General features: G+C 38.4%; 1 protein-coding gene across 1 annotated transcript in view; it reads left to right on the forward strand.

Annotated features, from left to right (window-relative positions):
- The window catches only part of CHSY3 (chondroitin sulfate synthase 3), a 251453-nt gene extending 237804 nt beyond the window's left edge, over window positions 1-13649 (forward strand). The window contains exon 3 of the mRNA XM_038401193.2: window positions 10631-13649. Within this exon, the coding sequence (XP_038257121.1) occupies window positions 10631-12193 (1563 nt within the window). The 3' untranslated portion in view covers window positions 12194-13649. The remainder of the gene's footprint in view (window positions 1-10630) is intronic.
- Window positions 13650-15134: the final 1485 nt, after the last annotated feature.

A 15134-nucleotide genomic window follows, 5' to 3' on the forward strand; every position in this document is an offset into this window, starting at 1 on the left:
ACTATGTATTTCTACTGTCCTGGCAGGCAGTAAACTGAAACTTACAAGACCATTGACAGGCTCTGATGAGGGAACTGGATTTATAGGACTGTCAGCGAGGGCTGCATTCAAGACTGGAGTAGACAGAGAAAGGGAAAATATAAATTAGCTTGTCATTTTTTAATTTAACATTTTAAAAAAATGAATAAATGGCCTCTGCAACCGTTGTGAAATTATTTTTGAAGATATCATCGAAATAATTGGAAGAGGTTAATTACATTTTTATCTGAGCTTAGGCTGGAGTCTTTTAAATATATTCAAATGTCAATTAATAGCATGAAATCTGATTTCACATTTCCAGTATTGGGTATATATTTGAAACTTAATATTTCAGTGTTATGTGAATAACATTCCAATTTGGGTAACAATAGATCCCATTTTATAGTTCAGATATTCTCTTCATATTCAAGACATGCGCAGCCTATGCATTAGCTCATTGCAATGACCCCAAAATCTGAGCTTCCACTGCAAACCCCAGGACAAAACCCCCAACTGCACAGCATAGATGCTTCATTTTTTAATGTAAAAGTATTATTAGCTTGATCAGAAGATTTAAATACTCCACTACATCTAGGAAATTTTGTTCACTGTATGGTCACATTACAGAGCATTGCACAATCCTTGACTGGGATTTCTAGGCGTTACCATAATATAATCAAACAGCATCAACAACTAATTTCTCTCTTTTTTTATATATTACATTATATTATGGCTATTACAATGTAATAAAGACAAATCATTCTTTCTGCAGTCAGTATTCTCATATGCCCTAATGGGAAATCTTTATACAACTGGGAGAGAACCTTTGTTATATGGGAAACAACAACCCCTAGTATATACAATAATGGGTAAAAGAACAATAAGGATCAGTCCACACGAAAAACCTTTCTAAAACTTTATTTTACAAGCCCAATCCTCAATTTAAATCATTGGGAGTTTTGTCTTTGCATACTATAGTAGTACTATGTATAGGGTACTAAAACATTTTGTTCTTACAGTTGAAAAGTAAAATCTAATCAAAATCTTTGTGTTGTAAATAAATTGCTATGCAGCACAGAGGTTTTCTAACTTGTGGTGGCCTGTAGTGACCTTACAAGTTCAGTAGGTTTCATCCTTGACTGAATTCAGTCATAAGTCTCTTAACTTGTAGTAATTGATGTGATAATTCAAGTGTGGGAGGGAAAAAAATTGAGGGCACCTTCCAGTATTACTGATTCATACCACTGGAACATGATATCACTGTACTCCAGGACCACAAATCAGCCCTAAATTGAGCTGGACTATTAATAAGCCTTCTCTGCACAATTAGTTGGACACCTACCTTAAAAGAAGAAAAAAAGATGAGAATCTAAATAAAAGCAATTCTTTGCATTTAATATTAATCATTATAGTATGTATAAAGGAAATGGTCTGATGTATTATATGTCAGAGCAATTAATTATTCAAACACAAATTTGTTTAGTCAGTACTTGTTTGATAGTGCATTAAAGTCTGCTCAGGAATTATAACGGATGGTAAGACACCATGAAACTGAAAATTTTCTCTTTTAATGCCACTTTGTGCTCAGTGCTGCTGGGGATTTTCAATATAATTCCTCCTGATACTAATAAAATAAATGAAATGAGTACAAATGGCATCATTATAGCTTCCAGAAGTCATACAAATTTTTGAAAACCTTATACAGTCAACTATATATAGTCAAGAAATCTCTCTTATTAAGGCTATTGTCAAAATTTATTTATTTATTTATTTAGAGTTAAATAATAAAAAGATGCCTATCCAAGGCTCTAGGCACGCTACCATATCATCAGTAATACAGTAAAATTCCAACAGCATTAATCAATTGATACAGTAATTCAACCAGCCAACCACCTACAAAAACTCCTTTCTTCAGCCTGTTCACCATGTGGGAAACATACCATAAAGTCCTCTCCAAAAATTCTATCAAACGTAGCTCTTGAAGCCTGCTTGGGAGGTCACCAAATCTGGGATATTTTGGACAAAGGGAGGTGTATGTATGAGGTACAGTACACTTAACAGTCAGGTTCTTGATACAGTCTATTTCTGGGAAAAGGAATAAGTATTGTAGAGGCGGAGATATAACCAATTGCACATTTTTTTCTGAGCAAACCAAGCAACAATTGGAAAAAGATTCCACATATACCATTCCATTTGCTCTTTCTTTTCACACAGAAACAAGTCAGGTTAGAGGTATGCAGGGTTGTTGCCTCTTTATACTTTCCAGAATTTGGCTAAAACTATAGGAGTCAACAGAAATAGTCATATTCTCTTGCTTAAGCTATCAAAGCTAATGACATACCTTCTTTTTCAATTAACCAAACAGGTTGGCGCTATAACATTTTTTTCTGAATATCACTAGGCCTAAAACTATACAGTGATGTTCATCAGTCCCCATAAAATTATGGGGGGGAGGATAGGAATGAAAAAGTACCCTCTTGTTCTAAGAAAAGCTGGTTGTTCCATAAAGCAGATAAAATGCTGTTGTCATAATAATATTATGGTACATTTTTTTTAAAAAAAAAAGTAGGGCTGTGGCAAGGATTAAGTTTCATTCCTGGACTTTTAACTGAAGGAAATAGTTTTATAAACAATGTTCAGAGAGAAATGGTCTTAATTTAAAAAGCACCATTTGCATTCAGTCTTTTAATAAAAACTAGTCTGGTAATAATAAAAGAGGGATGGTTTGGGCATTTGCATTATATGTAATAAGGACTTTTATTTGTTGTTATAACAGTAAATCACAAAGATTACAATGAGTTTGAAGTTTTGCAATGCAAATTACCTTATGCTTACATATTAACTATTGTATCGAAGCATATAGGGAAATATTGTCTTCACTGTTATTCAGCTCACCATGTTTTTTTCTACTGCTTGTAGTTCAGAGTTCCTTAGAGCACTATTGGATTACCCTCATCTCTTGCCAACTTCTAGTTTCAGTCAGCATGAAGAGATGCATTCAGAAATTCTTGCCAACTGTATTGCTATTTTGCTGTAAGAATCATTCAAAAGGCAGCAATCTCTTCAGAAAAAAATGAGTAAAGTCCTATGAAAAATTAACACATTGGACTTGCTCCTACAGAATTCAGTAGGATTTTCTTCATTCACTGACTTGAGTGGGATCAGGATCTGGACACACTGGGCCCAAGCCTCAGATGGTATAATTTATCATAGCTCATTTACTTCATGTCACGAATCAGTGTCAATTGAGATCAATGGAGGATCTGGTCCATTGTATACTAAGATGCCAGTGTTTCGATGAATCATAGAAATCTGGGGCTGGAAGGGACCTCAAGAAGTCATCTATTCCTTCCCACCATGCTGAGGTAGGAAAAAGTATACCTAGACCATCCCTGGCCAGTGTTTGTCTAACCTGTTCTTAAAACCTCCAGTGACAGGGATTCCACAACCTCCCTAGATAACCTGTGTCAGGGCTTAAATATTATTTTTCCTAATTTCTAACCTAAATCTTCCTTGCTGCAAACTAAGCTGATAACTTCTTGTCCTACCCTCAGTGGACATGAAGAACAGTTGATCACCATCATCTTTATTATAACCTTTTACAGGTTTGAAGACTGTTATCATGTTGCCCCTCAGTTTATTCTCTTCTAGACTAAACAGGCCCAATTCTTTAAACCTTTCCTCATAGGTCATGTTTTATAAACCTCTTATCATTTTTGTTGCTCTCCTCTGGACTCTCTCCAATTTGTCTACATCATTCTTAAGGTGTGGAGCCCAAAACTGGACACAATACAGCTAAGGCCTCATCAGTGCCAAATAGAGGGGTACAAATTACCACCTATGTCTTATATATGACGATGCTGTTAATGCATCCCAGAATGACATTTGACTTGTTTGGAACTGCATCACACTGTTGACTAATATTCAATTTGTGATCCATTATTGCCCCCAAATCCTTTTCTGCAGTATTACTAGCCAGTTATTCCCCATTTTGTAGCTGTGCATTTGATTTTTCCTTCATAAGTGCAGTGCTTTGCGCGTGTCTTTATTGAAATTCATCTTGTTGATTTCAGACCAATTCTCCAATTTATCCAGGTCATGATGCATTCTAATCCTGTTCTCCAAAGGACATGAGAGTTTGCTGCAATGCACTAATAACTTGTACAGATCTATCAGTCCATAGCCCCGAGGACCCAGCTGGTACCTCTCCTCACCAGTCAAATGCTCCAGCCAGTAGGGGCAGAAGCAGCCAAAGCAGAATGTCTTTTGGATATTCAGAGAACTTTCTATAGTTTTGATTGGATTTCCTCTGCCCTGTGCTGTTTGGCTGTTTGTTCCAACCCTTCTGCATTGCAGATCTCTCCCCCTCCCTTTTCCTTACAGTCTCTTCACCTCAGTTTCACTACACATCTGCCCGTCTTGCCCCTTTTCACCTGCCATGTCTCCTCACTCCCTCATACCCTCCCTTTTCTTTGTATTAATGTATCCCTTCTTAAGTGTACCCACCCAAATAATCACAGGTTTCAGAGTAGCAGCCGTGATCTTGGGAGATAGACCAGTCCTTGCTTACAGACAGCCCCCCAATCTGAAGCAAATACTCACCAGCAACCACACACCACACAACAGAACCACTAACCCAGGAACCTATCCTTGCAACAAAGCCCGTTGCCAACTCTGTCCACATATCTATTCAGGGGATACCATCATAGGGCCTAATCACATCAGCCACACTATCAGAGGCTCCTTCACCTGCGCATCTACCAATGTGATATATGCCATCATGTGCCAGCAATGCCCCTCTGCCATGTACATTGGCCAAACTGGACAGTCTCTACGTAAAAGAATGAATGGACACAAATCAGACGTCAAGAATTATAACATTCAAAAACCAGTTGGAGAACACTTCAATCTCTCTGGTCACTCGATCACAGACCTAAGAGTGGCTATACTTCAACAAAAAAGCTTCAAAAACAGACTCCAACGAGAGACTGCTGAATTGGAATTAATTTGCAAACTGGATACAATTAACTTAGGCTTGAATAGAGACTGGGAATGGATGAGTCATTACACAAAGTAAAACTATTTCCCCATGGTATTTCTCCCTCCCACCCCACCCCCCACTGTTCCTCTGATATTCTTGTTAACTGCTGGAATTAGCCTACCTGCTTGTCACCATGAAAGGTTTTCCTCCTTCCCCCCCCTGCTGTTGGTGATGGCTTATCTTAAGTGATCACTCTCCTTACAGTGTGTATGATAAACCCATTGTTTCATGTTCTCTGTGTGTGTGTATATAAATCTCTACTCTGTTTTTTCCACCAAATGCATCCGATGAAGTGAGCTGTAGCTCACGAAAGCTTATGCTCTAATAAATTTGTTAGTCTCTAAGGTGCCACAAGTACTCCTTTTCTTTTTGAGAATACAGACTAACACGGCTGCTACTCTGAAACCTGTGATTATGCAAGGCACTGAATTTAGCCGTATAGAGTGGAAATCTGTCAACTTCATGAAAAAACTCGCACAGATACAGACAGACATCATCTTCCTCTCCAAATGCAAACAGATGGACATCATACCGAAAGGACTGAAGGTAAAAAATCCATTACAATCTACATACCACACAGACTATGCTGACAGCTTGTGCCACACACTCTCAAGGAAACTGCGGAACCACCTGATCAACATCCTCTACAGCAAACAGGGAAAGATTAAGAATGAGCTCTCAAAACTGGATACTCTCATAAAGAACCAACCTTCCACACAAACTTCCTCGTGGCTGGACTTTACAAAAACTAGACAAGCCATTTACAAAACACACTTTGATTCTCTACAAAAGAAAAAGGACACTAAGCTATCTAAACTACTATATGCCACAAGGGGCCACAACAATGGTTCCCGTAACCCACCCAGCAATATTGTTAATCTATCCAACTATACTCTTAGCCCAGCGGAAGAATCTGTCCTATCTCGGGGCCTCTCCTTTTGCCCCTCCACCCCCACGAACATGATACAGTTCTGTGGTGACCTAGAATCCTATTTTCGACGTCTCAGACTCAAGGAATATTTCCAACACACCTCTGACCAACATATTAACCCACAGAGACCTTCCTGCCAACACTACAAAAAGAAGGATTCTAGGTGGACTCCTCCTGAAGGTCGAAACAGCAGCCTGGATTTCTACATAGACTGCTTCCGCCGACGTGCACGAGCTGAAATTGTGGAAAAGCAGCATCGCTTACCCCATAACCTCAGCCATGCAGAACACAGTGCCATCCACAGCCTCAGAAACAACTCTGACATCATAATCAAAAAGGCTGACAAAGGAGGTGCTGTCGTCATCATGAATAGGTCAGAGTATGAACAAGAGGCTACTAGGCAGCTCTCCAACACCACTTTCTACAAGCCATTACCCTCTGATCCCAGTGAGAGTTACCAAAAGAAACTACAGCATTTGCTCAAAAAACTCCCTGAAAAAGCACAAGAACAAATCCGCACAGACACACCCCTGGAGCCAGGACCTGGGGTATTCTATCTGCTACCCAAGATCCATAAACCTGGAAATCCTGGACGCCCCATCATCTCAGGCATTGGCACCCTGACAGCAGGATTGTCTGGCTATGTAGACTCCCTCCTCAGGCCCTTCGTTACCAGCACTCCCAGCTATCTTCGAGACACCACCGATTTCCTGAGGAAACTACAGTCCATTGGTGATCTTCCTAAAAACACCATCCTAGCCACTATGGATGTAGAAGCCCTCTACACCAATATTCCACACAAAGATGGACTACAAGCCGTCAGGAACAGTATCCCCGATACTGTCACGGCTAACCTGGTGGCAGAACTTTGTGACTTTGTCCTGACCCATAACTATTTCACATTTGGTGACAATGTATACCTTCAAATCAGCGGCACTGCGATGGGTACCCGCATGGCCCCACAGTATGCCAACATTTTTATGGCTGACTTAGAACAACGCTTCCTCAGCTCTCGTTCCCTAATGCCCCTACTCTACTTGCGCTACATTGATGACATCTTCATCATCTGGACCCATGGAAAAGAAGCTCTTGAGGAATTCCACCATGATTTCAACAATTTCCATCCCACCATCAACCTCAGCCTGGACCAGTCCACACAAGAGATCCACTTCCTGGACACTACGGTGCTAATAAGCGATGGTCACATAAACACCACCCTATATCGGAAACCTACTGACCGCTATTCCTACCTACATGCCTCTAGCTTTCATCCAGATCATACCACTCGATCCATTGTCTACAGCCAAGCGCTACGATATAACCGCATTTGCTCCAACCCCTCAGACAGAGACAAACACCTACAAGATCTCTATCATGCATTCCTACAACTACAGTACCCACCTGCTGAAGTGAAGAAACAGATTGACAGAGCCAGAAGAGTACCCAGAAGTCACCTACTACAGGACAGGCCCAACAAAGAAAACAACAGAACGCCACTAGCCATCACCTTCAGCCCCCAACTAAAACCCCTCCAACGCATCATCAAGGATCTACAACCTATCCTGAAGGACGAGCCATCGCTCTCTCAGATCTTGGGAGATAGACCAGTCCTTGCTTACAGACAGCCCCCCAATCTGAAGCAAATACTCACCAGCAACCACACACCACACAACAGAACCACTAACCCAGGAACCTATCCTTGCAACAAAGCCCGTTGCCAACTCTGTCCACATATCTATTCAGGGGATACCATCATAGGGCCTAATCACATCAGCCACACTATCAGAGGCTCCTTCACCTGCGCATCTACCAATGTGATATATGCCATCATGTGCCAGCAATGCCCCTCTGCCATGTACATTGGCCAAACTGGACAGTCTCTACGTAAAAGAATGAATGGACACAAATCAGACGTCAAGAATTATAACATTCAAAAACCAGTTGGAGAACACTTCAATCTCTCTGGTCACTCGATCACAGACCTAAGAGTGGCTATACTTCAACAAAAAAGCTTCAAAAACAGACTCCAACGAGAGACTGCTGAATTGGAATTAATTTGCAAACTGGATACAATTAACTTAGGCTTGAATAGAGACTGGGAATGGATGAGTCATTACACAAAGTAAAACTATTTCCCCATGGTATTTCTCCCTCCCACCCCACCCCCCACTGTTCCTCTGATATTCTTGTTAACTGCTGGAATTAGCCTACCTGCTTGTCACCATGAAAGGTTTTCCTCCTTCCCCCCCCTGCTGTTGGTGATGGCTTATCTTAAGTGATCACTCTCCTTACAGTGTGTATGATAAACCCATTGTTTCATGTTCTCTGTGTGTGTGTATATAAATCTCTACTCTGTTTTTTCCACCAAATGCATCCGATGAAGTGAGCTGTAGCTCACGAAAGCTTATGCTCTAATAAATTTGTTAGTCTCTAAGGTGCCACAAGTACTCCTTTTCTTCACCCAAATAATAATATTGTTCACTCTGCTTGTGTATTCTACCCCTTTCCCCATCCTACACATGTCTTGTCTGTTTAGACTGTAAGCTCTTCAGGGCAAGGACCATTTACTACTCTGCGTTTCTACAGCACATAACACAATGGGTGCACACACTTGGTCAGCCCTTAGGCACTACCATAATAAACATTTTACATATTTTCAATAATAGCTACCTATTTTCAGAATTCTGAGCTTTTCAAGAATGCATGGAAAGATTCAGGAAGGGTTGCTATACTAATTACAGCTGCCAGGGCTATAAGCAGGTTTTGTAGTAGGTCCTTTACCACTACTATCACCTCCTACTTTTCACAAAAAAGCATTTTTCTCCACAATTTAGCAGGATAACAATGAAGGATGAGACTGAAAATTTAAGGAAAAATTTAAGGATGATTGCACCATCTAAGGCTTTGTCTACGTGCCAGCTGACTCGGGCTTGTCAGGCTGGGCTAAGAGGCTGTTTAATTGTGATGTAGACGTATGGGCTCAGGCTGAAGCCCAGGCTCTAGGACCCTGCAAGGTGATCTCAGATACAGAGATGACTAACAATAATTGTTTTATTTATACAAGCAAATTCATTTACAAAAGAAGAAAAAATAGCAATATGTTGAAATCATGTATGAAATTAATAACATCTTTTCTAAATATTATCATCTGTATTTTCTGCTGTAGGATCTTTCGCTAATAGGCCTATTACATTTTAGCTTTCTTGGTTCTTAGCATACTAGGTTAATATTATCTATGAGTAGCAAAATATTTAAGGAGGATCCCCATTCTAGAGAGTTTTGTATGAAAGTAAATTAGTTAAACATTTTGAAGCTGGGATATTGTTTGTTCTGTTATCAGATGACATCTTTGCTGATGTGTGCAGTGCATAGAAGACAGGCTTCAGTACAAACCTCAAGATCTAATTAGTGCTTCAGTTCACCAACAAGGCTCTGAACAGCATTTTCTATCTAATGAACACTTTCCCCTTTTCTATATAATGTAATTACAGACCAGGCTGTTTCCCATTAATCAAATAAATGAAAACAGCCTGCTTTTTCTTTTCTGTTATATTATTGGGAACATGCTTCCAATTAAAGTCAGTGTTTGTTATCTCAGCAAAGTATGGTGTGACTTAAATGTATTTAAGAAGGGTTAATAATATTTTACTTTTCTTTATGGCTTCCCATATAAGGGAGTACTAACACATTTTACAAACAGTAATGAACATTTTATGAGGAGGGGAAAAAGAGGCAGAGAAAGATTGAATGACATGTTCAACAGTGGGTCAGTAGCATAGGCAGGTATATGACCAAGATTTTCTAACTCCTGGTCCTGTGCTTTAACCACTAGTTACAATTACAATTAGTAATCTGACAGAAGTGGGATGTTCTTACCTCAGAAATCAACGATGATTTATAGTAAATGATACTAGCATAACAGGTATCATTTGATTGGGCAGGCTGCTATTTGGATCACTGCCAGAGCTCTGTATCCCAGTGATTATAATGTAGGCACTTAACCATATTCTGTGGAACAAAAACTAACAAGTTTGTTAAACTGAGGTTAATTTGATTAATCAGTGTTAAGAAGCTCTACCCATTTGGTTGTTGCAATAGGAATTATTAGCTATTTGGAGCTGCTCAGGTGTACCTTGACGTAAATTCAAGTTTCTGTTATTTAAAAAAAAAAAAGGCCTCAGTCTCTGTAATAACTGTGCAATAAGTATCTGTACAAATGATGGTTTATATATTGATAGAGGCTTATGAGAGGAATTGAATGCTTTGCAAAACTTAACCTGTACGTCATCTGTGAGCCTAGTCCTGCCCCCGCTGAAGTCAATACGAGTTTTGATATTCTACTAAGAATCCCAGACATGATTTGCTACTGTGTGCATGAACTTAAAAAAATGATATCCAGTTTTCCAGGTAGAATAAGTAAAAATAAGCACAAGATGTCAATTTATTTATGAGACATTATTTGCCCATTGTAGGCATTATTGAAATGTAAATAGATAAATAAAATGTGCATAATTAATATTCAATATTAACTTTAAAACTGTGATGTGAAAAGTAAACCACAGTAAGTTAACAGGTATTCATTGGCTTGCATTTTTTAACATTTTTCCTACCTAACTGCATTTATTTTCTTCCCTCTCCAGATGCAGCAGTTGTTCCATGAAAATTATGAACACAATCGGAAGGGTTACATCCAAGATCTTCACAACAGTAAAATACACACAGCTATAACACTTCATCCAAATAAAAGGCCAGCCTACCAATATAGACTCCACAATTACATACTGAGCTGCAAAATTTCAGAACTACGCTATCGCACCATCCAGCTCCATAGAGAAAGTGTCCTAATGAGCAAGCTCAGTAACAGTGAAATAAATAAGGAAGATCAGCAGCTGGGAATGATGCCATCTTTCAATCGCTTCCAGCCCCATGAAAGGAATGAAGTCATTGAATGGGAATTCCTGACAGGTAAGCTCCTTTATTCTGTGGCTGAAAATCAACCACCCAGACAAAGCATTAATAGCATTCTGCGGGCAGCACTGGATGACACAGTGATGCAAGTAATGGAAATGATAAATGAGAACTCTAAATCTAGAGGAAGGCTTATTGATTTCAAGGAAATACAATATGGCTACCGTAGGGTTGATCCAATGCATGGAGTGGAGTACATCCTGGATTTACTGCTTTTGTACAAAAGACACAAAGGAAGAAAACTTACAGTTCCAGTGAGACGTCATGCTTACCTTCAGCAATTGTTTAGCAAGCCTTTTTTCAAAGAGGCAGAGGAACTGGATGTAAGAAGCTTTGTGGAGAATATTAACAGTGATACTCAGTCTTTCTCTTTTCTTTCAAATTCTTTAAAGATTTTTTCATCATTCCAAGACACCAAAGAAATAGGAGGACACAGTGACAAGAAAATACATATTCTTGTCCCTCTCACAGGAAGATATGACATTTTCTTAAGATTTATGGAGAATTTTGAAAAGACTTGTGTTATTCCCAGGCAGAATGTAAAACTGGCAGTAATTCTGTTCAGCTCTGATTCTGGCCAAGATTCCAACAAGCACAGAGAGTTAATTAAAGAATATCATAATAAGTATCCGAAGGCAGATATGACCCTAATTCCTATGACAGGAGAGTTTTCCAGAGGTTTAGGTCTTGAAATGGCCTCATCTCAATTTGACAATGACACTTTGCTGCTATTCTGTGATGTTGACCTGATATTCACACCAGACTTTCTCCAACGATGTAGAGATAATACTATTCAAGGACAGCAGGTTTATTATCCCATTATCTTTAGTCAATATGATCCAAAAGTAATATATGGAGGCAGCCCTCCAGGTGACAGTAACTTTGTTTTCACAAAGAAAACTGGATTTTGGCGAGACTATGGATTTGGAATCACTTGTATTTACAAAAGTGATCTACTGAGTGCTGGTGGATTTGATACTTCAATTCAAGGCTGGGGACTTGAGGATGTAGATCTCTTTACTAAAGTAATAACTTCTGGGCTGACGGCTTTTAGAAGTCAAGAAGTTGGAGTTGTACATGTTTTTCATCCAGTTCAGTGTGACCCAAATTTAGACCCTAAACAATATAAAATGTGCTTGGGGTCCAAAGCAAGTACATTTGCTTCTACCATGCAGCTGGCTGAACTCTGGCTAGAAAAACATTTAGGTGTCAGGTACAATCGAACTCTCTCCTGACGTTCCAGCTCATTCTGCCTTTTTGGGGGAGTTTATATTATTGTTGTTGTTTTTATTTTATTGTCATATTCTTAAACTCCTCTTTGTCTTCCAAACGGTGTATGTTGACCTCAAAAAAGATGAGACTATACACTATTTCCAATTCCTACTGAACTGATTAGATGTGTTACTTTCCTATGCCCTTTATTCAAAATTAACAGAACTCAAGGATATCAAATGATCTCATGGAGCACATCCATCATGAGACACTGCATCAAAGGAATGTTCTCTTTGGGCTTTAGGATGCAATATCAGTTTTTGTTGTGTTTGTCAAATTTAATGTGATACATATATTTACTGGTGAAGGTACCACAAAAGTGCTTTATGCTTCCTCTGGGGAAGGAACTCTGTAACATAAACTTGAGTTTTATAATTTATACAAGGACTTATATATATAAACACTACTTTTCTTCATCTTAAGAATTTTTAAAGTAAACGAATAACTCTGATTGTACCTTTATTTTTTAAAAAAAGAAAAACTGAGGAGTGTCTTTCCAAATGCAACTGGTACTGGCTACCAAGGTCCTTAAAAGTCTTATTGTAATAATGAGCTTCTCATTATTGTTTGCTCTGAGCGAATGAACTTTATTTTCTCAAGGGAATATGATTTAATCAAATACTCATGTACATTTTAGAAGCTTTGTGAAAAAATGTCCTTCATTTGCTGGCAAGAAGAAACTATGACAGAACATGATTATTTATAATAAAGTGTAGACATACAGTATTCTTTTTCAAAACATAGAATAAGTTGCTGTCTCTTTTTAAAATGAGTCTCTAATATATAAATGATTTTCTTCTACATTCCTTTAATAAAGCTGCACTTGATACAAAGGGTGACAAAAGGTTAATTAAAATTGCCTTTTTTTACATTTGTGCATTAATATTGGTATTCAGAAACCAACCATTGTAAAATTTCAAAAACTGTAAAAGAAAAAAGAAATTATTTAAGTATGAACATTTCTACTGCTGGTCAAAGTTCCTTCCCAGTATACTTATACTAGTGGAGGTTATAGGACTGTGTTAAGATTTATCTTTCTGGACAGCCTGAAATTGTCATATTATGGATCTGTGGAATATTTAAAATGAAACCAACATAAGAAACAATAAATATAAAGTCAATTTTTATACTTAGATTTTTTGTATAGGGAAAATATGTAATCATTTTAAACATTCATGTTTTCTCTTCGGGTGGTGTTTTCTTGCACAGGTTTTCTTTTTTCTTTTTGTTTTTGACACACATTCAAAATATTTTGCTCAGAGTCTGTGGTAACAACTCACAAAGCATACGCAAGAAACCATCAGATTTTAGCCAAGCTTGAGTTAATATGTTGGATGGATGTAATAACTAATGCAGTTGACTTCAAACTATATTGCAAGAAGAGCTGGGCAAATGATGCAAATAAAAATTCCTCAAGTATTTGTTCATATGTTTATGCATACTTGTTTTGACTGTGTTCATCCCCTTTTGCATTCTCTTTCCAAGTGACTAATATTTATTGTACAGACATACAGGGAAATTTCCTAGAGGCCTGAAGACCTGTTGGCCACCCAAGACTCCTGCAATAGTGACAGATTAAGTACAGATCCCACAGATCCCTCCTGGATGGCAGAAGACCCAATAGAATTCAAATCTAGAAATTAATCCTTGAAAGGAGAAGGCATCACCAATGGAGAAGAGTGGGGACACAGGATTTGGGCCCAGGATTGGCTGCAGTTGCCATCTGATGTCTCTTGTGTTTCAATTTAATGTACTGTCATGGTAGGAGATATGATCTTTGAGACAGCCCAGAATTCATAGTACAGTAGTATGTTTAATTCAAAGTTCAAACACAAGAAGTAGCAACAGGCAAAGGGTAACACATACAGCAGCCCAGGCACTGAGACAGGTGAGCTCGTTTTTAAAAAAATCACAACATGAAGTGATGGCAGTGGTACTTCCAACCCCCTTTATTTCAAGTGAGAAAAGACTATTGTCATCACCCTTCATCTTTGTGAAGAAAGAGGTGGTGCTGGTGGAGGTGGGTAAATAGAGCATGAGTTGCAATTGCCCAGACCACCTTAGGAGGACTCCTCTTCTCTCCTTTTCCTGCAGGCCAGTCCTATGCTGCTGGCACAAATGTTTGGGGAAAGTAAATTTCATAGTTGCATGTGAAAATATTTATGGAACCCAAAATTTAAATTTGCATGAGTATTTATGCCTAGAGTGCTTGCATTCTTGCTCAATGAGGGAACCAAGAACAGGCAACATGATTAATCTAACCGAACACAACTAACCAAGACAGCTCAAATAGCAGATATCAGAAAATGAATACTCACTGGTAAAAAAAACAAATGTCCCCAAGGTTTCCCAAAGTTAACAAAACAAACAAGTAAACAAAAGAGGTTGTATAAGAAATATATGCAAATTTAGTTGTAGCAGTTAGGGTGCTGAAATCAATATTTACTACTTTTGAATAACAGAAAAAAGCTTCTTTTACTTTAAGTAAAACCAAAAGTTAAATAACAATCTATTCATATTCTTTTATTCCTTCCCAATTTTCTGCTTTTTTTCATTTTAATCCATCTGCATTTATTCACTTGACTAATGATCTAGGTTCCCATGCTTCACCCTCACTTTCCCACTTCACTTTTTCTTTGGTTCTTCCCTTTTCAGCAGATGTTGCCGCAGCATTTGAAAGTTTTTCAAACTGTGATATTTCCAGTATGGTTTCATGATGTCACTGCTATATAAAAATACTGAGCTAGAGCACTTTGCTGAATGAGTTTCCAGCTCTCTTACAAACAGTTTCCATTTGCTTGTCACTTTAGTTTAAAAGTATCCTCCATGTTATTACTTCATCCCTTCCTCTCTTCTCCTTCAGCCTGGAATCCAACCAAGATGAGAAGTCCTTAAACCTAGGAA

The sequence above is a fragment of the Dermochelys coriacea genome, chromosome 5, assembly GCF_009764565.3.
Source record: "Dermochelys coriacea isolate rDerCor1 chromosome 5, rDerCor1.pri.v4, whole genome shotgun sequence".
NCBI lineage: Eukaryota > Metazoa > Chordata > Testudines > Dermochelyidae > Dermochelys > Dermochelys coriacea.